Source organism: Acartia tonsa, chromosome 4 (assembly GCF_053477335.1).
Source record: "Acartia tonsa isolate MP-2025a chromosome 4, ASM5347733v1, whole genome shotgun sequence".
Classification (NCBI taxonomy): Eukaryota; Metazoa; Arthropoda; class Copepoda; order Calanoida; family Acartiidae; genus Acartia; species Acartia tonsa.
The window spans coordinates 8,547,591-8,571,303 of NC_137263.1; the positions used below are offsets into that span (position 1 = coordinate 8,547,591).

General features: G+C 33.8%; 3 protein-coding genes across 3 annotated transcripts; 1 reads left to right on the forward strand and 2 right to left on the reverse strand.

Moving 5' to 3' along the window:
- Positions 1–2,425: 2,425 nt before the first annotated feature.
- Ykt6 (YKT6 v-SNARE homolog) lies at positions 2,426–8,355 on the reverse strand. The gene is made up of 5 exons (XM_080156099.1): positions 8,199–8,355; positions 7,872–7,956; positions 7,301–7,462; positions 6,110–6,264; positions 2,426–3,360 (listed from the first exon to the last, which is right to left on the reverse strand). Exons 1-5 carry the CDS (start codon positions 8,256–8,258, stop codon positions 3,217–3,219), a joined length of 606 nt encoding a protein of 201 aa, XP_080012225.1. The 5' UTR covers positions 8,259–8,355; the 3' UTR covers positions 2,426–3,216.
- A 134-nt stretch (positions 8,356–8,489) lies between these two features.
- Positions 8,490–15,099, reverse strand: eff (ubiquitin-conjugating enzyme E2 eff). Its single transcript, XM_080156100.1, has 4 exons — positions 14,903–15,099; positions 14,346–14,441; positions 13,162–13,355; positions 8,490–8,907 (listed from the first exon to the last, which is right to left on the reverse strand). The coding sequence occupies exons 1-4, from the start codon at positions 15,002–15,004 to the stop codon at positions 8,856–8,858; spliced, it is 444 nt and encodes a 147-aa protein (XP_080012226.1). The 5' UTR covers positions 15,005–15,099; the 3' UTR covers positions 8,490–8,855.
- A 1,928-nt stretch (positions 15,100–17,027) lies between these two features.
- LOC145315931 (uncharacterized) lies at positions 17,028–21,531 on the forward strand. The gene is made up of 4 exons (XM_080156098.1): positions 17,028–17,449; positions 18,135–18,422; positions 18,916–19,049; positions 20,055–21,531. The coding sequence occupies exons 2-4, from the start codon at positions 18,162–18,164 to the stop codon at positions 20,518–20,520; spliced, it is 861 nt and encodes a 286-aa protein (XP_080012224.1). The 5' UTR covers positions 17,028–17,449; positions 18,135–18,161; the 3' UTR covers positions 20,521–21,531.
- The last annotated feature ends 2,182 nt before the right edge of the window (positions 21,532–23,713 follow it).

Here is a 23,713-nt window from a genome sequence, read left to right on the forward strand (position 1 = left end):
TATAAAATTTATTATTGCCTTTAGAACTTTTATAGGAGACCAGCTTATACCAATAACGAAATTAATTCGGAAAAAATCACGAAACCTATACGTGTTTTTCAGCTGTCGTTCGGGGGCATCACATCGTAAAATTGACGACCTCTCCATTTGTCCCCCAAATATTATTTTAGATTCATTTTGCTTGTTGGCTATACCTTATTCCTGATAAGAGACATTTTACGGTTAGTTTTCAAATGTTACACCAATCTAAACTAAAATGACGACAAATAAATTGGTCTGCGAATAACCAAACGGTTTGAAGGGTTTACCGTATGAAAAACACGAAAATTTTCATCATGCAACAACGCACCACCGGTTTCACAAATAATTTCAAATTTTTAGTAGGTAAAAACATTTTTGTCCCAACAAAGGTAAGCTACTAGACTAACTTTAGATACTATTGTCTTAGGAAAAGACTAAACTGTTTGCTAGCGCCGCTGGTCTGAAATTAATAATGAAACTTCAGCCTGTCCAAATAACTATTCTAAAGTAAAAAATCACAGTTTACTAAAAGCTTATATTGTTTTCTTTCAGAAGTCACAATGACAACGTAAAAACATGTACACAAATATATCTTTAAATCTTTCAACAGCAGTACAAATAACATGGTTACAATACATCATTATTACATTTGAGGTTGGTTCTAGACTTGCTTCGTTACAATTTGATGCCGTTTTTTATTTGCCTCCCAAGCTAACCTTTATGGAAATCAAATTGTGACGGAGCGACTCTAAAACTACCGCTTACATTTCATATAGACACTACACTGAAAGCATTCAAATTTTTTTATTTATTTTCTATGTATCTATGCATATTACGGTTTACTGAACTGAACTGGTTTCTTATAACTGAGTATAAAAATATTTAGATTTGTTTAATTGATGTAGAAACTTAATTTTAAAATGCATTGAAGTGTGCAGAATGTTGAAAACTTTAGAAAGGGGTGGGTGGAAGCGACACTTTTTAAAACCATGACTAGAAGTCAAAGGAACTCAACTAAATAAAGAGTTACAGCTCTGAGATTTGACATGGCAGTTGCTTTAAAGATGTATAATATGGAACTGAGAAGAGGAACTGCCGCTCCCGCCGAAAACAGTGGTTTTCCCGCCAATTTTTTTTGCCTTTTCTCGCTAAATCTAGTGCAAATATAAGGAACGACAGGAAAGTGGAAGGCTGCTAATGCAGTAGAAGAAAAGTGTAGTTTTACAAGAAGTATGATGCCGATCAATATATTTGCACTTGACAATTTTAATATAGACATGTTTGAAATATATTAAAGTGTCAAGTGAAAATATAAGGGAAATTTTTATGAAAAAAAAGTTTATCTCAGATGATTTAAATTGTCTAATTTGACGAGAAAAAGCAAAAATAAATTTCGGCGGGAAAAGGAGGTTTTCGGCGGTAGCGGCGGTTCCAACGCAGTTTCTTTACAGTTTCATATTATACCTCAATAAAGCAAATGCCATTTCAAATCTCAGAGCTGTAATTCTTTTTTTAGTTGAGTTCCTTTGACTTTTAGTTTTGGTTTCAAAAAGTGTCACTTCCGCCCCCTCCCTTAGTAAAACAGGGTAGAAACTAATTCTTATTATTTGTTTCAAGAGTTTACCCAGCTAAGGCAACCGAAACTAATACAGTTTACCTAGATATTAAATGCTAACTGGATTTCGTAAACCAATCTACGTAAAAATTAGGGATCCGGATCCTTGACAATAAAAATAAAATCACCAAATTTTTCAAAAAAATTTTATTCTTTAATTCGAAGTCAAAAATACTTTTAATTTTCAAGTCTGAACCTAAACCTTAAAGATTGGCTCTCATCAAGAGAATGTCTAAGATTTTATATAAATTTAGGTAGATTTTTCCATTTTTTCCGCATTTTTTTGAGTCCAAGGATCCGGATCCTTGGACTCAAAAATATGCGGATCCTTGCGGATCCGGATCCGAAACCCTGGTAATAATATAACGTTTAATACAGAAAGCATTTTCTAATAAAACGTTCATAGTACGAGGCACATTTCAAGTTTGACTAAAGGAGACTGTTTAAGAAGGAATTAACAAAGCTAACCATTTTTTACTGTGCAAGTAGAGCACAGAGCCCCTCCCCCTATTTTTTTTAAAATAAATTCAAAATAAGGGGGAGGTAGATTTTGTTTCTTATTAATTTAGGTGCATTGAATTGAAATTTCTTATAATAACTAGTTTATATTCATTGCCCAAAACTGCAAGCTTTTACTACTCCACCTCTTAAACAATCATTCCCCTTAGCAAATACACCAAATAAATACTCAACAAAAAACAGTCCACAAACCAAACTGAGAATTTAAAAAAACATAAAACAGCATTACATATATAAGAATTAAATATTCAATTGACAAAAATCTATTGCTAGGACAAATATGTCGTTTTTTGTGAAAGTAGTAAAATACAAAATATTGAAATAAATCAATTTCTTAAAAGCCAACAAACATTTGGTACATTTATAAATAGGTAAGATTTATATTTTAAATACAGATTATATAGATAAATACGATGATTTTCTGTTACATAAATAAAACTTTGTTTGACTAGGTTTTATTTGTATCAATAACCTACAGTTATATTATATTCTGTATAAAGTTATTACTATTTAATAAAATAAAATTTAACATCTAGAAAAATAACAATTTTACGAAATCACCAGATTTAGTACAAAACACATTTCGAAGATTGGTTTATTGCAATTATAGCTGAAATAATTAAGACCTATAATAATATCAATATGAATATTGAATAAGTGTAGAGAAATTCTATAAAAAAAATGTTTGGCAACTTATAATTCTCACAACAAAAACATGTTTATTTACTAAATATATATCAACACAGTTTTATAAGACTGGCCGTGAGTTTAAATTGAATTTTGTAATTTAGAAGTGTGTACTAAATACTTAGTCTCAAAAATGGCATAAAAGCAAAATTTGGTTGCCTAATCTAATATATATTCTAAATATGCTAAAAGAAATAAAAATCCTTTCCTTCATCGTTATTATAATATATGTTACAAATAATTTTTTTTATTCCTATTTTTAAATTTAAATGGTTAAAATCTCCAGGTCAAAAATGCTAAACCTATTAAAAATATCAGAAATGAAACCCTACAATTATTAGATATAAATTGGATCCATTTCTAGGACAACACGTTTAGCCCCAGCTTGTTCCACAACAAGAGTTGGTTTTCTTGGCTGTTTTATAAAAGGCTTTAGACTGTAGAGACAAGGCCTCGCTTTTATCCACCAGGTCATCAAGTTTCTCTCCTCGCTGTAGCACAGCTTCTATTGTATTGTGCTGAAATTGTATAAGTGGAGTTAGGTATGAATTTATTTTGTTTTCTGGATTTTATTGTTATAAAATGTCCATTGATTAAAAAATGTTTAGGTTAACTAAAGGAAGGTGTTAAAAATCATTTGCTCTTTTTCATGCATAACCCTCTCTTGAGAAAGTGCCTCGGTTTACCATCACTATTTGTGATAACATAAAAATATTGACCAAACCATAAAAATACAATGCTTAAATTAAAAAAAAATGCCCAAAGAAAACAAATACCTAATATTTTAGAGCCTTTCTTACCTAGAAGTAGACAGTGCCTGAATTTCGAAGTAACTAGTAAGGCGGGGGAAGTTTCGGTAAGGGGCTATTTCCGGTAATTTCGACCTACCTTCATTAAATGACCTTTTTCTCCATGTTCCTTTCAAATGACAGAAAAAAAACATAAAAGCAAATTTGTTCCTTATTAAATTGCCTACAAAAAAGTATAAAATGAATTTTTTGTGAGATGAATATTAAGTGTACTTATTGGGCCTAAAAGTCGGACGAAAAAAAAAAATTTTCAAAAATTTTTTAGTAGGTGTGTAAAGATCGACGTACACAAAAATTGGTAAGACCTAGAGCTGATCCGTAAAAACCTTTTGAACTAAGAATTGCCCGCTCTTTCCAAATCTGTTGAGAGCTTTAAAATCGGGGTAATATTTCTTTCAAAAATGACCAAAGTTGGCGCCGGGGGAAATTTCGGTAATTTCAAAAGAAATTAAAATTCAACTTTTAAGGTCATGTTTTCATGTTTTCTTTTGTCAAATCTATTATTCCATATGGACTTTTTAAGAATTAGGCCTAAAAATGAATAGAACAGACAAAAAACAAAAAAAAAATCAATTTTATTTTTTGAAGCAAATTTTTGCGAGGAAAAAATCAAAATTTCTGGTCCTTTGAAAAAAAAAATCTTTTTGACATAGGAGGAATAGTCCGATCTTGGTGAATTTTTTTTGTGGTTAATCCCAATAACCTATACTAATTATGATTTATTACGCTTGTTTGGTCGTTTGGCCTTTTTTCATCGATTTTTTTAAGGTTAAAATGTAGTCAAGATTTTTTGCAAAGATGACACTTTTGCTTCAAATTCGATTATTGAGGTCAATTTTTAATCAATTTTCTTGTTTTTTGGTCTAAATCTACAGGGTGCACCACATAAATCCGGACTTTTTCTTGTTTTTAAACAAATAAACATAAAATCGTCAATTTTAAAGATTTTATTGAATTTTAAAAACTGGGAAGGAACCTAGGTATATGTCTATTAGATTATTTAATAAAATCGCCACCAGCCTCAATCACCGCCTCTACCCGCCCCCTGAACCGCCCGCCGACCCTGGTCACCATGTCCCTGTCCAAGCAGGCGAAGTTCTCCATGATAGGAGCAATGAGAGAGGTCTTTTTTATATGGGCGCGTCTATTGGTTCAAGCTTTAACTGCGCTCCAGGCCTAAAAGTCCATTGAATTAAGATTGGGGCTGCTGGGAAGCCACATCTCCTTAAGGAGTGAGTAACAGCAGGATCCAAATTAACCCATCTTTAAAGCTACCCTTTGACACGGCGGCTCTCAATTGGGCCTCAGTTAAGCTAGAACAACGTTTTATACCTTTTTAAAAATGGCACGAAGATTAAGATAGGGTTATCAGCGCAATACATAGTCTAAAACGAGTTTCAAGGTTCCATATGAGCCCCTGAAGTCAAGAACCGAGAAATTTTAAAGATTTTTGACGTTTTTGACATCTTAAAATCTACCACGATCCACTTTGTCGGAGTACTACAGCCAAGTCAGCTGGGATAGAGAGCTCTAGTCTTTTCTAGTGTTTTCACTAGGTATCTGATAGTATCTCCAGCAAGTTTCATTAGTCCATCTCATCTACAGATGGGCTGAGGTCAAATTTAGAAGCCCAAGTCATAAATCCACGGTAATTTATCTGCGCGATTCGAATCTGCCTTGTTGAACATATGCGCGGCCAGCTCGGCGTACACGTCCTCCATCGTCCAAAGATTTTCATGAGCAAAAAGGTCATTACCTAAGGTTTTTATAGTGGGGTTAAACGTCCTGATTGGTCAAGTAGTTTTGGCGCTATGGCCGTTTAAAAAAAGTCCGGATTTATGTGGCGCACCCTGTATAGTTCAATGTGAGCTTTTTTAGGATCAGGCCTAAAAAGTAATAAAATACGTTTTTTTCTTATATTAATTTTAAGTTTAAAAAAAAAAATTTTCGAAAAAAAAGTCGAAAATTCGCGTCTTTCAAAAAAAACATAGAAGGAATAGTCCGATCATTATGAAATTTTTTGTGGATAATCCCTATAACCTATACTAATTATGATTATTTATGTTCGACTGGCCGTTTGGCCGTTTTTCATCGATTTTTTTTAGGTTGAAAAAAATTACCGAAAATTCACCCGCTGGTGGGGAATTTTCGGTAACTTTTTTGTGGTCAATTTCGGCAAACTTCTAAAAGTCCTAGGATAACGTCCTTTTAGGACCTGATAGTCCTTTCCATAAGCTTTCTACCGGTTTTGGTTTCATTTGAAAATATTAATATTTACCCCATTTTTTTTCAAAAAACCCCGAAAAAAACCGAAATTCCCCCCCCCCCTTACCCTAGGCATTTATTTAGTAACAATAATGACTCGATCTGTTCGACAATTTTGTAATTTTGGCATTTTTAAAAAGTTTAATCGATAAATTCTAAATGTTGAAATACTTGCGCGAATAAAATATCTTACCAATATAATTTTAGTTTCATCTAAATCAGATTGTAGTCTTGACGTAGCATCAGATTTAGCTGGATCCTGGAATTTTGCCAGGTATGGTTCTAATTGGCCGTTAAACTTGGCAGTAACTTCATTACCAGCTGTCCATTCCTGCTGTGTAACTTGGCCTAGAATTAAACATGAAATCAAATTCTGATTAGGACTATACACAATAAATATAAAAAGATACGTCCCGTGTTGCAAATGACGAAACATCTCAATACTTGTCAAAACAAAATCAAAAAGCCTACTTAAAAATACAAAGAGGAATACAAGAAATAAGACACTATTGAAAACTTTGAACACTACTAGTTTGGACCAACTTATCAAGATTTTGACTGAAGTAACCCAGTGTGTTTAATGAACACACATTCTGAAACACTTTATAAACTTTGGATACCAGAATAAGTTCAATGTCCTATTCACTTCATTTATTACTACTATTTTAGTAGCAAAGCTACTCTATAATTCAGTTTTGTCCTTCCGTCCGTAACGCTGTGGGGGAAATAGGATTTACTAAGCTCCTTTAAAAGATAGAATGCTGAAACTTTTTGACAACATTCCCATCATTAAGAAGCACAATTAGCTATTAAACATCAATTTCGGTCGGACCGCTTTTTAGCATGCAGTTTTAGGCTATCCATATCTTTGGTGTTTATTGTCCGATTTTCAAATTTTTTTCAGTTATAGATATCAAAATTAAATTACCCGTCGTTTAAAGAAAACAACCATGACGGTCAGACTGCCTTTTTGCAGGTTTTGGGCTATTTTTAAATTTTTCACGTATTTTTCCATATCTCTGGTGTATAAGGTCAGATTTGTCCAAATTTTTTAAGTTAATGATATAAAAATTTTGTTCGTCGCTACTTATGGATGTTATCCTTGTTTTTATTTTATTTCTGCAACCATTTAGAATGTACTATAAATACCTGATTGGCTCTAGGTTGAATCTTAAATGTATATATCTGCGTATTGTCCGAAGATTCTAATTTCGGCACAAATGAGTCATAGTAACTAGTAATTGTAAAGGTAGCTGTAATACCTTGTCTAAAATAAGTTAGAAAATAATACTAGGCACTGTTTTTCTATTGGCTGATGCAAGAGTATACTATGTATCTATATAAGTTCTCAACTTTCACTTATATGTATTTCAGTATTTTGTACCTGCAAAATCTTCTAAAACTCTGGCAAGAAGTGTGTGCGCCACCCTGGGTGGGTATTCATGATCAGAAAAGCATACTCCGGTCAAACTATCTCCACGCACGAACACATGACAATAATACTCCGCCTCTTTCACAGATTGGCGAGCACCAATAGATGTTCGTTCTGTTGGAAGAAAACGTATTGAAAAAATATTTATTTATCTTGTTTAGGTGGTTTATAGGTTATGGTTACACATAATCGTTTTAGTGTGTTTATTTAAAAGCTAACGGTTTCCTAAGTCATGTAAACTTTGAATCATGGAAAGAAAACAAAGTAGCGGGCTTAATCGTATTTTCATAGTATTTTTATTAGGTTGGGTAAAAAATGTTAATGATTACCCCGCAGGTTTAGAACCTACCGCAGGGGCTAGAAATAAAAACAGGTTACTGTGAAAATAACACGAAACCCGCTTCTTTGTTTTCTTTCCATGATCCTAACTCTTTTCTGATTAAAATAAGTAATAAATTCACTAATTAAAACTTTACGACGAGTTTAAGTATATCATTAAAAAAAAAACAAATACGTTTCTTTCCTGTAAGTATCTTCGCGGTAAATGTGATGAATTCCTGGGCAGTTCCTCTTTGGAAAAAACTGATTGGAGATAAATCATATCCAGCCTAAATAAAATAAATACATCAAAATTGAAATGAACCAAAATAGTTTCACCATATATTCTCCTAAATATATAATATATGAAGAGGGGATAAGCCTTATCTGTCCTTTTAGATCTCCTTAACCGACCGCTTTCCACTTATAAAGAAAGCGTGCGATTTCCCACAAAGTACCATACCTTATATAATGTAGCAACTATTGTTTTAATTCTAATAAAACATAAATATGTTTAACAAAAAAAAATCACCTTTAAGATGTTTGCCGAAGATTCTCCTTTATAGAGCACTACCAAGGAAAATAATCTCATTTTGTGGAGTTCTTGTCAAACCTATTTTATTATTTCTCTTTGTATTCTGAAACAAACCAGTTTTTATAACAACTAAGGTTAGCGTGTGTTTGTATGCCTGGTAAATAATCGTAAAAACATCAATAGCAATAAAAAAAATAAATTGAGAATTACATAGTAATTTACTTTAGTTTATATCAGAGAATATGGAAAAATGCACTGGATTTCTTAATACTTTCTATATATTATATCTTTTATAAAATTTGAATAATTTTTGTTTAAAAATATGTCAGGAGACCAGCAGAACTTTAATAAATCACTGTCGTGGGTAGAAAGCAAATGGTATCTTTAAAAATGTTGCAGAAACAGTTATTCTTACATCACATTTCTTTATAGAACTAAAAATTGTATTCATATTCTGTTACGCCAACATAGTAAGACGAGGAATTTACAACAGATAGATAATTTGGTATGGATGTGGCAAAGCTACTCCACAGAACTTAGTAAAATGAGAGGAGAGCTAAGGATTGGTTCACTTTCTACAGAGAAGGCATTGTAGGACAGATTCTGTGAGTATGAGGCTAAGCCACAGGTCACCATGAAGTTGATGAAGTAGGATTACATAGCATATTTCTTGGTCCACTCCTTAGCTAGCTGGTTGTACTTATCTCTAAATAAAATCAAGAAAATTAACACAAGATGCCTTGGCAATCCGAATCATTTCAAAATGATCCACCAAAACTCAAAATCCAAATCCGTAAATATAACAAATGAGCATAAAGTTAAACAAACTGTTTATTCCATTCAAGGAGCAGGAGGTACTTCTTGAAGTACTGGGGGATATTGACGTCCCTCCCCTTACCAGTCACCCTTCCTTCCAGGGATATGGAAGGTTTGCGTAGGACTAACTATCCTACCTGTAAAAATCCCAACAGTTAGCGAAAACACCCACAGAACCTCAAACACTTATGGCTTTCACACAGCCAGAGGTGTACATGAAACAAGAACTGTTGGAACTGATGCTCAGTTTACTGAGAATATGAAAGATGATGGTCAAATCCGAAAGGAAGCTATCAACTTGATGACAGGACCAATAAGTTCTAAGCAAAGCTGTAAGATAGGAACCTGGAATGTTAGAACAATGTATGAGTCAACTAAAACAGCCCAAGTAGTTAAAGAAATGACAAGTTACAATATTGGAATACTTGGAATTGCGGAATGTAGATGGACAGGACAAGGACAAACTACAACCAAAGATGGACACCTAATACTTTATTCTGGTCATGAAAGCCAACATATGTATGGTGTTGCTATAATTATTCAAAAACGACATGTCAATTCACTAATAGACTGGAAACCTATATCAGACAGAATAATTAAGGCTAGATTCCAATCAAGGCATTGCAAGTTGACTATTATCCAATGCTACGCCCCAACAAATGACAAAGATGGAGAAGTAAAACAAGAGTTTTATGATCAACTGCAATCAATCAGAAACTCAGTACCCAAACATGACATGTGCCTAGTTCTTGGAGATATGAATGCTAAAGTAGGAACTGACAGGACTGGAGTGGAGAACGCAATGGGACACTTTGGTATAGGTAAAAGAAATGAAAATGGAGAACTTTTAATTGAATTCTGTTTAAATAATGATATGGTTGTAGGAGGTACACTATTCCAACACAAAAACATTCACAAATATACCTGGACAACGCCTGATGGACAAACAAGAAACATGATTGACCACATTATGATCAATAGAAAATGGGTCAAGTCAATGCAAGACTGTAGGAGTTACAGAGGAGCCGACATATTTAGTGACCATGAACTAGTTGTCAGTAAGATTAAATTAAAGCTGAAGCGTACTGGCCATGATAAAAAGAGTGAGATTGGTAGACAATATGATTCTTCAAGATTAAAGGACCCTGTGATAAAGAATGAATTTGTCTTAAAACTCAGAAATAGATTTCAAGTCTTAGAGGACCTAAATGACGAGACTGAGATCACATGGACTTCAATTAAAGAAAACTTTCAATCTACTGCTAAGGAAATCCTAGGACACAAGAAACCAGAGAAAAAGGACTGGATCTCTGAAGAAACATGGATCAAAATAGAAGAGAGAAAGAAGCTCAAAAACAAAATCCATAATGCTCAACATTTGGCTGACATGAGAAATTTAAAAGCTGAATATACTGCTAAAGACAAAGAAGTCAAAAAGTGCACAAGGAAAGACAAGAGAGATTACATTGACAATCTGGCTGAAAAGGCCCAAAGAGCAGCTGACTTTGGTAACATGAAAACAGTATACAACATAACCAAGCAATTAAGTGGCAAATATAGCAAAAAGAGTGGTGAAACTATCAGGGCTAAAGATGGTAAATTACTCACTACAGAAAAAGAAGTTGCTGAAAGGTGGAAATCACATTTTGAAGAAGTGTTGAACAGACCTGAACCAGAAATTACTGCTGAACCAGAACCAGGACATGAAATAGACATAGACACACGACCACCAACTATTCAAGAAGTTAAAGCTGCTATACATAGTCTAAAGAATGACAAAGCACCAGGACCTGACTTGATAACTGCCGAAATGCTTAAGGCAGACATAGATCTTTCTGCTAGGACTCTAACTGATCTCTTTGGTAAAATTTGGAGGCAAGAAAAGATACCAACGGACTGGTCTAAAGGTATAATCATAAAACTACCTAAGAAGGGAGATTTGAACAATTGTGATAATTGGAGAGGAATTATGCTGCTTTCTATCCCAAGCAAGGTCCTATGTAAAGTTATTTTAAACAGAATTGATGAGAAAATTGACAATAAACTAAGAGAAGAACAAGCTGGATTCCGTGCTGGAAAGGGCTGTGTTGACCAAATTTTCACCCTTAGGACGGTTATTGAACAATGTGTTGAATTTAACAAGCCACTCCATGTAAATTTTGTTGATTTCTCTAAGGCCTTTGACTCCATACACAGACAAACACTTTGGAAAATACTAAGAAGTTATGGTATACCTGAAAAGATGATAATTATGATAACTAAATTCTATGACAACTTCCAAGCCTGTGTTTCAGTTGGAAACAATAAGACATCTGATTTCTTTAGAATAAGCACTGGAGTTAGACAGGGATGCATTTTATCACCTATTCTATTTATATTGGTCATTGACTGGGTGATGAAGAAAACCACAGAGGACAAAAAACGTGGTCTCCAGCTGGGCATACTAGGACACCTAGAGGATCTGGACTTTGCTGATGACCTGGCACTGATTTCAGAAACAATCAAACATCTACAAGCTAAAACAGATAGACTAGTCAAATATGCAGGACAAGTCGGGCTCTTTGTCAATGTCAAGAAGACCGAAATTATGAATATACCTACAAACCCTGATCAAAATATAACAATAAATGGTGAACAATTGAAACAAAGCAACAAATTCACCTATCTGGGGAGTGTTATCAGCAACGAAAATGGCTCAAAAGCTGATATTAAGACCAGGATTGATAAGGCTAGGGTTGCTTTCAACAGTCTACACAACGTTTGGAATTCAAAGAAACTTGCTCTGAAAACAAAAATCAGACTTTACAACAGTAATGTGAAATCAGTTCTTCTTTATGGAGCTGAATGCTGGAGAACTGTGAAAACTGAAACAAATCAACTTAATGCATTTCACAATAGCTGCCTAAGAAGAATTTGCAAAATATTCTGGCCAAACAAAATATCAAACATTGAGCTGCATGCTAAGACGAAGTGCAATAGTATTGAAGCAGAAGTGAAATATAAAAGACTAAGGTGGCTAGGACATGTGCTCAGAATGGAACAAAATAAGTTTCCAAAAAAGTGCTTAAAATGGAACCCCACCACTGGTAAACGTAAACGGGGACAACCAAAAATGACCTGGAGGCGGAGCACTGAAAAGGACCTCTTTGATTTGGAATTAACATGGGGAGAAGCTGAAGCACTTGCCAAAAAAAGAAATTCATGGAGGAACAAGGTGTCCGTATTCTCTGGACTCAACAGTCAAAAAGAGAGATGCGCCTGATGATGATGATGATTATTCCATTCAAATGGTAAAAAGGTTAAGAAATGTTTATGAAAACTAGTTAACAATGCGACTATATATGTCATGTTGGTATAAGGGGGGGGGGGGGAAGTTCTGACACATTTGCGTAAACAGTGATTATAGGCTTTGTCTTTGGACTGAGAGGATAGGTTATTAGGGATAAAATCATTCTTATATGATGAATTTCCCCCAGATTTAAGATTTTTTGGATAGGCCTCCAGGTTCCGGAGCTCCAGGCCTCCAGGTGGTCTCTGTACAGGTAAAAAATAAAAATAAGATTTTTTTTTTGAAGAGTTAGAGGTTAACTTATAAAACAAAATATGCTTCTTTTTGATTGTTATTCACATATTTGAAGAAAAAACATACATATTTTGTCTCATAAGCTGACATCTAACTCTTTAAAAAAAAAAAAATTTCATTTTTACCTGTAGAGAGACCACCTGGAGGCCTGGAGCTCCAGAACCTGGAGGCCTATCCAAAAAATCTTAAATCTGGGGGAAATTCATCATATAAGAATGATTTTATCCCTAATAACCTATCCTCTCAGTCCAAAGACAAAGCCTATAATCACTGTTTACGCAAATGTGTCAGAACTCCCCCCCCCCCCTTGATTACTTCTAATTCTAGATTTTTATTTTTATTGTCATTTTTTACTGTGGCACACGCCTCCAGGGGCCTTAAAAAAATTATAAAAAATAATATCTTTGGAGGAGTATTTTGCTTCTCCCTCCGTTAAACAGTCCAAAACCTGCAATTGGCCATTTTTAAATTTTTCAGTATGGAGTCACAATCCATACAGCCGTTTGCCGTTTACGAGACCTTGGCGAACAATATCAACAAAACTATTTATTTTCTGAATACCTGTCAGTTTTGAAGATTCTGGCAATCTCAGGAACCAGAGGATCATCGGGATTTGGATCACAGAGGAGGGAGCAGACAGACAACAGAACTTTGCTGATGGTCAGGGCTGGGGACCATTGGGATCTTAGGATGTCCAGGCAGATGGAGCCGTTCGAGTTGATATTTGGATGGTAAATGCGAGTAGTGAATGACACCTATTATTAGTTATCATTATTGAAAGTACTGTATATTTTTTAGATTTATACCTCTATCAGTATCAAGTACTGTAATAGGTAAAAATTATAAAAAAGGGTAGATTGCAAAAACAAGAGCTAAATGTAAAAGCACCACCCAGCAATGCGCCGACGCATTGTTTGTGAAGATACTACGTTTTTGATAAATATAGTTAAGACAAGGAAAAATATTACTTTGTCATGGTTAAATGATAAAAACTTAAATGTAAAATGAATTGCGAGTTTAAATCATAAATTCTGAAAATATATAGCTAATTTTTTCGATATAGATAATAGATTTTTATAGAATTTGAAAAAAATAGGGGGTTGCACTCATAGACGTCCAAGCTTTTTTTTTGGGGGGGGGGGATAATTAAATTACCCCCCCCCCCTGAAATCTGTTGGCAGGGGTAAATTTTGTTTACCCCTCCAAAAAAAATTTACCCCCGGGGTAAATTTTTTATTTTTTATTTTTTATTTTTTTTTTTTGGGGGGGGGGGGGGGGTAATCTAAATTTTATTAAATATTTAGTATTAAAAATCGGGCGCAAAATTTTTTTTGTTAGATATTTAATTTTTTTTTGGGGGGGGGTTATTTACCCCCCCAAAATTATATTTTAAAGTATATTAAGACGTAATTAACGATACACATTTCTCTCAACAAAACATTTGATGCTATTTTGACAAAAATCTAAACATTTCAAGTTTTTTTTATAACCGCAGTAGAACTTAATTTCTTGGGGTCTTAAATTAAATGTTTAACAATAATCTATCATATTTACTAAAAATAAAAATGTACATGGAGGTGCTTAAATCACCTTCTTTCGTTCATAGCCCTTTCTGGACATAAATGACTATCTACTCTCTTAAGTTTGATGTTTTCGATATCAATTTACATTGTGCTTCAGAATTCCTCTTTACAAAAAGTTCTGTAAGAAATTCTTTATGTTGTTAAAATAAACATATAAATTACCTTTGGAGGTTTGAATGGGTAGTCAGTAGGAAAGTGAATAGTGAGAAAAAATACTCCGCCTTGGTATGGAGAATCAGGAGGGCCCATGATGGTGGCCTGAAAAGTTAAATTGTTAATTAATATCTAACATTTTCCCCTAACCCTCTTTATTTTGTACCATTTTACATAGTAGTGTTGCGAAATGTTTTGAACCCCCCCCCCCCCCCACCCGGCCCACTGAAGATTGGGGAAATTATGGATAATATACACCTCTGTACAATTTTCAAATGAAATATTAACTTCATTTAAAAAAAAACTCGAAAATTCTTAAGATATTAATATATACATTTTAATCCAAAAGTACATATGTTCCCAGGGGTTTGCCTTTATTAAGAGATAATTTACGTATTTCAGATGACTCATGTCTACAAATATTACTGCTTTATAATATGTTATTATGTAATATTTATGATCTCTCTCATTGGGACATACTAGTGTAAAAGTATGATAAAAATAATATGACGATTTATTGTTACAATTGCATTGATTGAAGCTTCTCTGAATAATCTGTTACAAACCTGCCAGTGAAAGAGATCTTCTCCAACAGGACCCGCTGAACACTGGGCAGGCGGGTCACGACCCAAGTCTTGCAGTTCTTTGTTAATGCGTTTCAATGCCATTTTGCCTGCAATAAGAATACAACCAATCTTAACTTATTATCTTTGGATGATGGAAAGAAAATGAAGTAGTGGATTTCGTCGTATTTTCACAGAAGCTTTTCTACCCAGCTAACATTTTCATTAAAATTCATTTAATTTTCATCTTTTTCGCTTACATCTATTCATTTAAAATCATCATGCCAGAAAAATGAAAATCAGGGATATTTCAGAATCAACTCCCTTCTAAAATGGCACCGATTTTGATGATTATAGAAATGAATTTTAAATGACAATCATTTTTGTGGAGACCTGACTTTTAAATGACAGTCATGTTTGTAGAGAAATGAAATTTACATGCCAGGTCATCTTTTAACTGAAATAATATATAATGTAAAGAAGCATCCAAGGACTTGCCACATGTACCTAAGTATGATGGCCAGAGATATTACTAAAATAAATAATGTGTTGGTTGTAGTTGCCACTGAATTTAGTCGTTTATATGACTAATTGAAATTGTAATTCAAATAAGATTTCTTTATCTTAAATGAATGTTAAAAATTCCTTTCATGTTAAAAAATATTTCCTTTATATTTTCTAATAACATAATAATTACTCAATTTTAATTAAATTTATTTTTACTTAACTTTTCCCACTTTTAAAATTTAAATTTGAGACCTCTAGCGGGATTTTTTCTAACAATGTAATATAGAAAAAAAGAATATCATGAAAATTAAATGAAAGTCATTTAGATGAAAAAAAGATGACAGGAATGTTTTTTTCATGAAAAAAATGAAAAGTAAATGACCAGCATTTATTTTTCATCTCTTAATGATATGAAGATTCTTGGCATAATTTGGAAAAAGTCAAACATGAAAATTTAATGCCAGGTCATTTTTCGGAAAATTACAAAAATGAAAAATAAATGCTGGTCATTCACTTTTCATTTTCAATGAAAAAAACATTCTTTTCATCTTTCTGGCATTTGGGGGAAAATTACAAAAATGAAAAAAAAATGCTGGTCATTTATTTTTCATTTTTAATGAAAAAAAGATTCCTATCATTTCTATGAATTTGAAATTGTCATTTAATTTTTTTGGAGAGATGACGCATGTTTGACTGGGTAATATTTCAACGGGGCAAAATCATGAACATTTACCTAACCTAACCTCAAATAACCTATCAAAAGCTACCGTAAAAATACGACGAAACACGCTACTTAATTTTCTATCCATTGAACCTATCTTTAGTAACGTACACGCTTACTATCCAAAGTCATTATCTAAATCGTAAAAAAAGTTTAGAAAAAAATTTAACACTACGTTTAAATAAAATTGATGTTATTAGACAAAACTACTTTAAAAACATGATAAATATGTCAAATTCATTACATACGAACTATAAAATAAATAAATAAAAACAAAAAATGTATCGAATAATTACTTCACATGACATATAATTACGTATTTTTTACGAAAACGGCCATCACATGTTCAATATCTATTAATAAAATTTTGAAAACTTAGTATTATCGTAATACAAATAGTTGAATCTACAAACAAAAACATGAAATTTAAACAAAATGTAATAACAACTTTTGTTTCACTCTCAAATTTATTATTCGTTCGTCTTTTTTTCCTCTCTTCTCCTTTGAAAAATGAAATAGCGAATTACACATACGCCACTTTACTCTTCCCTCCCTTCCCAAATTGATACACCCCTTTACCCCACTCCCTTTACCCCCTACCCAGCTTCCATACACCACTTTACCCCTCCCCCCTTACCCCGTCCCAGCTTCATATGGCGTGGCTACTCAAATAGGGGAGTATGGAAAGGGGTCTTCTTGCAGTGTACACATTGGGCCCGAGATTTTATAATAAAATAACTTTTTTTAAGGGCAAGTAAAACTATTAATTTTTTCACAATTTTTCTTTTAATTCATTAAAATAATAATAATTTATTTATAATCAAATTTAAATCCAGGGCCCGGAACAAAATTTTGGTCGGAGATCCCAACGTAAAGGTTTGCCAAGCTCTTTTTTATTGCGATCGCCAATTTCAAATAAATATTACTTTATGCTAAACGATCTGATAATTTCATGGGGAATAGTTTCAATAAATACACTTTTATCAGGTAAAAAGGCTCCCAAATTAACATTTTTCATAAGAGATTTAAACACGAAACAAATAGATATAATTTTCTTCCCAATACAAATTTTTTATTCAATATTAAAATAATAATTTATAGCTATTTACATTAACACATATATAGTGTTAAATCAAACAATAAAACAGCAATTTATCTAAATATATTTTTATTTTAAAAAAAATATCTAATATTTCCCTTTACTTTGTACCCATCCCTTTCCCTAAATTATGGCGATGTAAAATAAAATGTGACTTGGTCTCCCTCAACTCAATTTCACGAGGTTAAACGCCATCTTAACAAACAGACGTGGGATAAAGTTGGTAAGTTAAAAATTTAAGTTTTTTATTGTAAAATAATAACAAATTTTAATATTTTCGCCATTATTTTGTAGTTATGCTAGTGATCTTTGTTTAGATTTCAATTTTATAGTAATTTATAAATGTTTTATGCTCTAAATATTCATTTTTAAGTAGGACACGTGTGCTCGTTTATTGACCCTTTCAATTTTCACATTTAGAAACTAAACAAAGAAATTTTCAATATTTTATCCTTAAATAAGCAATAGGACGGATTTTATTTACTTCGGCTATTTTCTTATGTTAATTAATGTTGGTTTCCTTTGATGGATAAAATATATAGCATGTTATTTGGTTGTCCGCCAACTTCCAAGATCTCGCCAATTAACACACAACCAATTTTTTTATTCTTATTTTAGGGATGCGATTGTTTTATCTTTGAAGTTTTAAGAATTAGAAATAAATTCTTGTCTTCATTAGAGGACTATAAAAATATAATGTATGATGTTTATGACTAATAATTATTGTGTAGGTACCTATCTTTTTATCACCAGAGTTGCATATTTTTTTTTGATGTGAGTACAGTATTGAAAAATAATTTTTGGATGTACGTACTAATGGTATTGTTTGTCATTTTACGAAAGTATAGGAATCATATTTTTGTTTAAATTTCTGTAAACATTGGGTTTAATTTTCAATTCAATTTCAGGTCCACCATCAAGACCATCCTACCATCATGACAGACCCGGAGACCCAGCCCGCTTCACATCATCAGGAGGCTGGGGGCAATAACACCAACGCCGACGGCAACAAGGACGACGCCGTCAAAAAGGAGGTCATCGCCACCAAGGTCACCGGCACCGTTAAGTGGTTCAATGTCAAGTCCGGATATGGTTTTATCAACCGGAACGACACCAAGGAGGACGTTTTCGTCCACCAGACCGCCATTGTTAAGAACAACCCCAAGAAGGCTGTAAGATCCGTTGGGGATGGCGAGGTATAGTTTAAACTTCAAAATTAATAATAATTTAAAACATTTAGTTAATCAAATTATTTCCAATATTATCAATCTTCAAAATCAGTGTTTCGGAGCCGGGAGCAGCAACATTATTGGTGCAGCCGGAGCCGTATTTTTCGTTAAAAACGGCTCCGGCTCCGGATTAGCTAAAATGATTTTTTAAAGTAAAATTATAATTTGGCAACGGTCTATTTCCATATAATAAACTGAAAAACTATTGTTACTTAACAAATAGACACACATCCTTCTACTTTTATATAGCTTTAATCAAATAAAAGCAAAATATTTTATATTATTTATTTTATTTTATCAAATTCAATAATGAAAAAAAATTGATATATTAATTTTAAGGTAGGAGCCGGAGCCGTATTTCCAAATACGGCTACGCGGAGCCGGAGCCGCATCAAAATTATACGGCTCCGACACCCTGTTAAAAATAATTTAACACAACCTAAAGATTGATTTGATTTAGGTTGTTGAATTTGACGTAGTTATCGGAGAGAAGGGTAACGAGGCTTCTAACGTATCTGGTCCCGAGGGTGCCCCTGTAAAGGGTTCACCTTATGCTGCTGACAGACGCCGTGGAGCAGGAGGTAGATTCAGAAGGTATGTATTAAATCGTTAAGTAAAAAACAGGGGTGTATATTCTGCACAAGATTCATTTTGTTTTCCCGGCTACAAAATTTTTTATTCCCCTCCCCCCCCCCCCCCTAGTTTTTTCTCACTAAGTATGGGGAAAAAGGAAAAATATTTTAAAAACTCTATATTTTATTTATTTTATCCCTCCTACCACACATTTTTTTTAGTTTTTTTCACCAAGGAGGAGGGGGGGGGGGGGGGGGGGTTATAGAAAAAATGTTTTCAGTTTTCTTAATTTTTACATTTTTTTCCCTCCAACAACTTATTTTTTTCTCTCCCCTGTAGAATATACACCCCTGGTAAAAAAAGAGGTCATTGTGTGTAATATTCTCTTACTGAAACGATTTTTAAGTATTTGCGATTGATTTTTATACCTAAATGCAGTGTTCTGTAGCCGGAGCCGGAGCCGGGAGCCGGGAGCAGCAACATTTTTGGTGGAGCCGGAGCCGTATTTTTCGTTAAAAACGGCTCCGGCTCCGGACTAGCTAAAAATGATTTTTTTAAGTAATATTATAATTTGGCAACGGTCTATTTCCATATAATAAACTGAAAAACTATTGTTACTTAACAAATAGACACACATCCTTCTACTTTTATATAGCTTTAATCAAATAAAAGCAAAATATTTTATATTATTTATTTTATATTATCAAATTCAATAATGAAAAAAAATTTATATATTAATTTTAAGGTAGGAGCCGGAGCCGGGAGCCGTATTTCCAAATACGGCTCCGCGGAGCCGGAGCCGCATCAAAATTATACGGCTCCGGCACCCTGCCTAAATGTATTTATATTGAGTTCAAGGTAAGGTTGAATTGTTACTGTTCTTGAAACGCATCTTTATTTTTAATCATGTTGGTCTTAACGTTTTTTTTTTTAAAGTTTGCTTAGGTTAGGCAAAACAAATTTTTGGCTTGTAGGTAATCAGGAGTAAGTAAGGAGTGCTTTTTATCAGCTCAATTTTTATTACAGAACAAGAGGCCGTGGAGGCAAGATGGGTGGCGGTGACGCTGACCACGAAGGCGATGGTGAGAAAGACGACGATCAGCAAGGAGGTGGTCGCGGTAGAGGACGCGGCCGCGGAGGACGTGGTTTCCGCCGTAGACCTCGCTATTCCAACAGCAAGCCACGCAGCGACGGTGAAGAGGGTGAGAAGGGCGACTCAGGCGAGGACATGGGCGGCAACGAATCAGATGAGGGAGGTAGAGGCAGGGGACGTGGACGCGGTGGTTATCGCGGCCGTGGTCGTGGCGGCAGTGGATTCCGTGGACGCGGAGGTTTTAGAGGCCGTGGACGCGGTGGCCCTGTCGGCGGTGGATTCAGAGGTCGCGGTGGATACCGTGGCAGCCGCGGCATGGGTGGAGGCGGAGGACGTGGACGCGGTCGTGGCCGTGGAGGTCAAGGAATGGGCGACGAGGCCGGAGAGAGCAGTGCTTAAACCAAAAATAAATAAAATGATGAAATAATCAATAAGCGCATCATAGCAGAACAGTGAATTTACTACAGCCCACTTATCATTTTAGTTATTTTTTCAGAATTCTCTTTCAAATCAATCTAAGAGATTCTAATGTTCATTTGTTATTTTTGTTGTTGAAAATTTAATCTCATACTGATTATCTACTGTTTTTATTTTAAGTGGAGCTGAATTATTTTGTCTGACTGACATGGGATTTTACCTCCGCCCAGTGATCAGTCGTCTTTAGTTCTGCATATCAAAAGAAAATTGTTTTGTCTTTATAAAGTACCTCTTCTCCCACTCTTTAATGTATCTCGTCTTTATTTGATCTTATTCTGGATATATTTGAACCAACCTTATGAAATGCCCTCTGATGCCCATAGCTTAGCTGACATAAAGCTATGCAATAGTTGATTTTAAGAGCATAAAGATTAAACTATGTACGTATGTGTGTAATGTGAAACATCTCTAATGTATTTCATCATTTATTTGAATATCTAAATTCTCTTTGTATAGCCCAAAACATCCAAGAAAAAAGTTTATGTGCACACCTTTTCATGGCATCAGCTAAAAATACCTGTAAAGATAAAAATCCCACGTTGTCTCCAGAAATCTCCTAACCAAACGCAACATCCCATTATTTTGGAAGGTATAACATAATGAATACCAACCTCTGAAAAGCTGATGTCCTATTGTTCAGTGTGTATATTGCTACACTAGTTGTCGAGGGCTAGCTTTCCACAAGGGTTAGACGGCCATTGGAGGATTAACATTATAATCAACGCTTCTTGCTGAAGTAGTTTCTAATATTCTATTTTTCCTCTATTGCCCGGTCATTTTGTAATATGTAAATAAAATCTAATTGAATGTAAACCATATATATCTTGTAAAAGCTATCTTTGTATATGCGCAGCCACCTTAGCCTTTGAAGCTTAATCATAATCAGCAGATATTTTTTGTTGAGCAGTAAATTCTCCGGGTCAAAAATAAAAAGTTAAATATGAAAATTTCTGCTGTGAAAAAAAAACTATGTTTAATGATTTGTTAACACCAAATTTTATTATAGTCAACTATATGTATTATATGAAACATCCAAAAAAGTAGATTTCAAATCTTGTAAAATTACGCGGGTCTTTCAAACTTATATGTGGATCAAACATTCCTCCACAATTTTCCTCGTATCTCAACAACCCAGAAAATCTCAAACCCGTAATTTTGCAGCTGAAATCTGCTTTGCTTGGACAAGATAAAAATGTTTGCTAACCCCTACGGACAAGAGAAAATAATTGAGCTAGTAAAGTAAAACATCTAACTATCACCACTTTTAACCAACACTTATTGTTCCTTTACTTTCATGTAAACCAGCGAAAGTTTAAAATATTATAAAATGTGAATGAAACTGTCCGATGTAGAACTGTGGTGATAAAATATATTAGTTGGACAGTGGAACAAACGAGTAGATTTTATGTAAAAGTTCTGTTCATTCCTGGGCAGAATTTTATTCAAATGTAGTTGTCGATAAAAAAAAAATGATTTGTAGTAATGTGTACAATTTTTTTGTACACAACCCACTCAACACCCAACACCCGTGCACATTTGATTCTTTTATGATGCACTATGCCACTTTCAACTAAGTGCACATAAACTTGTTTAACGTTTGATTATTTGTAACAGTTTTTGATCAAATTTTACACTCATTTTTATACCTTGTGTAGAGATATTATTTTGTCACTACTATAACTGTGCATGCGTAAAATCGACACCTACATTTAGTTATCCTAATTGTTAATGGTTTGGAACTATTTAACATCTGTCTACATTATAATTACCATCTTAGCCGTGCCTAGCAATACCTAAAGGATAATTGAAATAAAATTTGTTATTGAAATTATAACAGTTGAAAATAAAAGTTAAAAAAAAGGATTTTATGTGTATTATCTGGATTATAACATGAACAAGGATGAAAACTTCCATAAAAGTGAAGCTTTAAAAGCCGACGGTAGGACAAACTCTGATAGAAAACTTGTTTAAAAACAAGGATGACAACATCCATAAAAGCGAAGCTCTGAATCCACATTAACACGACTTGTATATTGTCAGAAATAAATAATCAAAATATACATGTATAAGAGTCGAAGTAAAATTGTAAGTAATTTTGTTGTAAAACTGCTAGATACAGGATAACGTTTATTTACATGTTTAGGACTTTATTATAGAGTTGCTTAGCTTATAATATTGTTATTTATTGTCCCAGGAATCAGTATACCAAAAATCAGAACAATCGGATAATTAGATCCTAAAATGACGATAAAAATTCTTAAGACCAAATAAGGGGGGAGGGGGAAGTTCTGACACATTGCGTAAACCTGGTGTATAGGCTTTATCTTTGGACTGAGAGGATAGATTATTAGGGATAAAATCATTCTTAAATGATGAATTTCCCCCAGTTAAGATTTTTTGGATAGGCCTCCAGGTGGTCTCTCTACAGGTAAAAATGAAAAAAAAAAATTTTTAAGAGTTAGATGTCAGCTTATGAGATAAAATATGTATGTTTTTTCTTCTAATATGTGAAAAACAATCAAAAAGATGGATATTTTATTTTTTAAGTTAACCTCTAACTCTTCAAAAAAAAATCCTTTTTTTAATTTTTACATGTACAGAGACCACCTGGAGCTCAGGAACCTGGAGGCCTATCCAAAAAATCTTAAATCTGGAGGAAATTCAGCATATAAGAATGATTTTATCCCTAATAACCTATCCTCTCAGTCCAAAGATAAAGCCTATACACTAGGTTTACGCAAGCTCATACCAATAACGAAATTAATTCGGAAGAAAATCACGAAACCTACATGTGTTTTTCAGCTGTCGTTGGGGGGCAACACATCGTAAAATTGACGACCTCTCCATTTGCCCCCCAAATTTTATTTTAGATTTATTTTGCTTGTTGGTTATACCTTATTCCTGGGTTTACGCAAATGTGTCAGAACCCCCCCCCCCCCCCCCCCTTGGTTTGTAAGTTTGAACACTGCTGGTTAAACAAAACAATCAAGTTTTAATAAAAGAACCCCAAAGCAAACAAATGAGAGAAGAGCGTTGTACTTGCCCCTAAGGCAAAATTAACAGGAATAAGGTATAACCAACAAGCAAAATAAATCTAAAATAATATTTGGGGGCA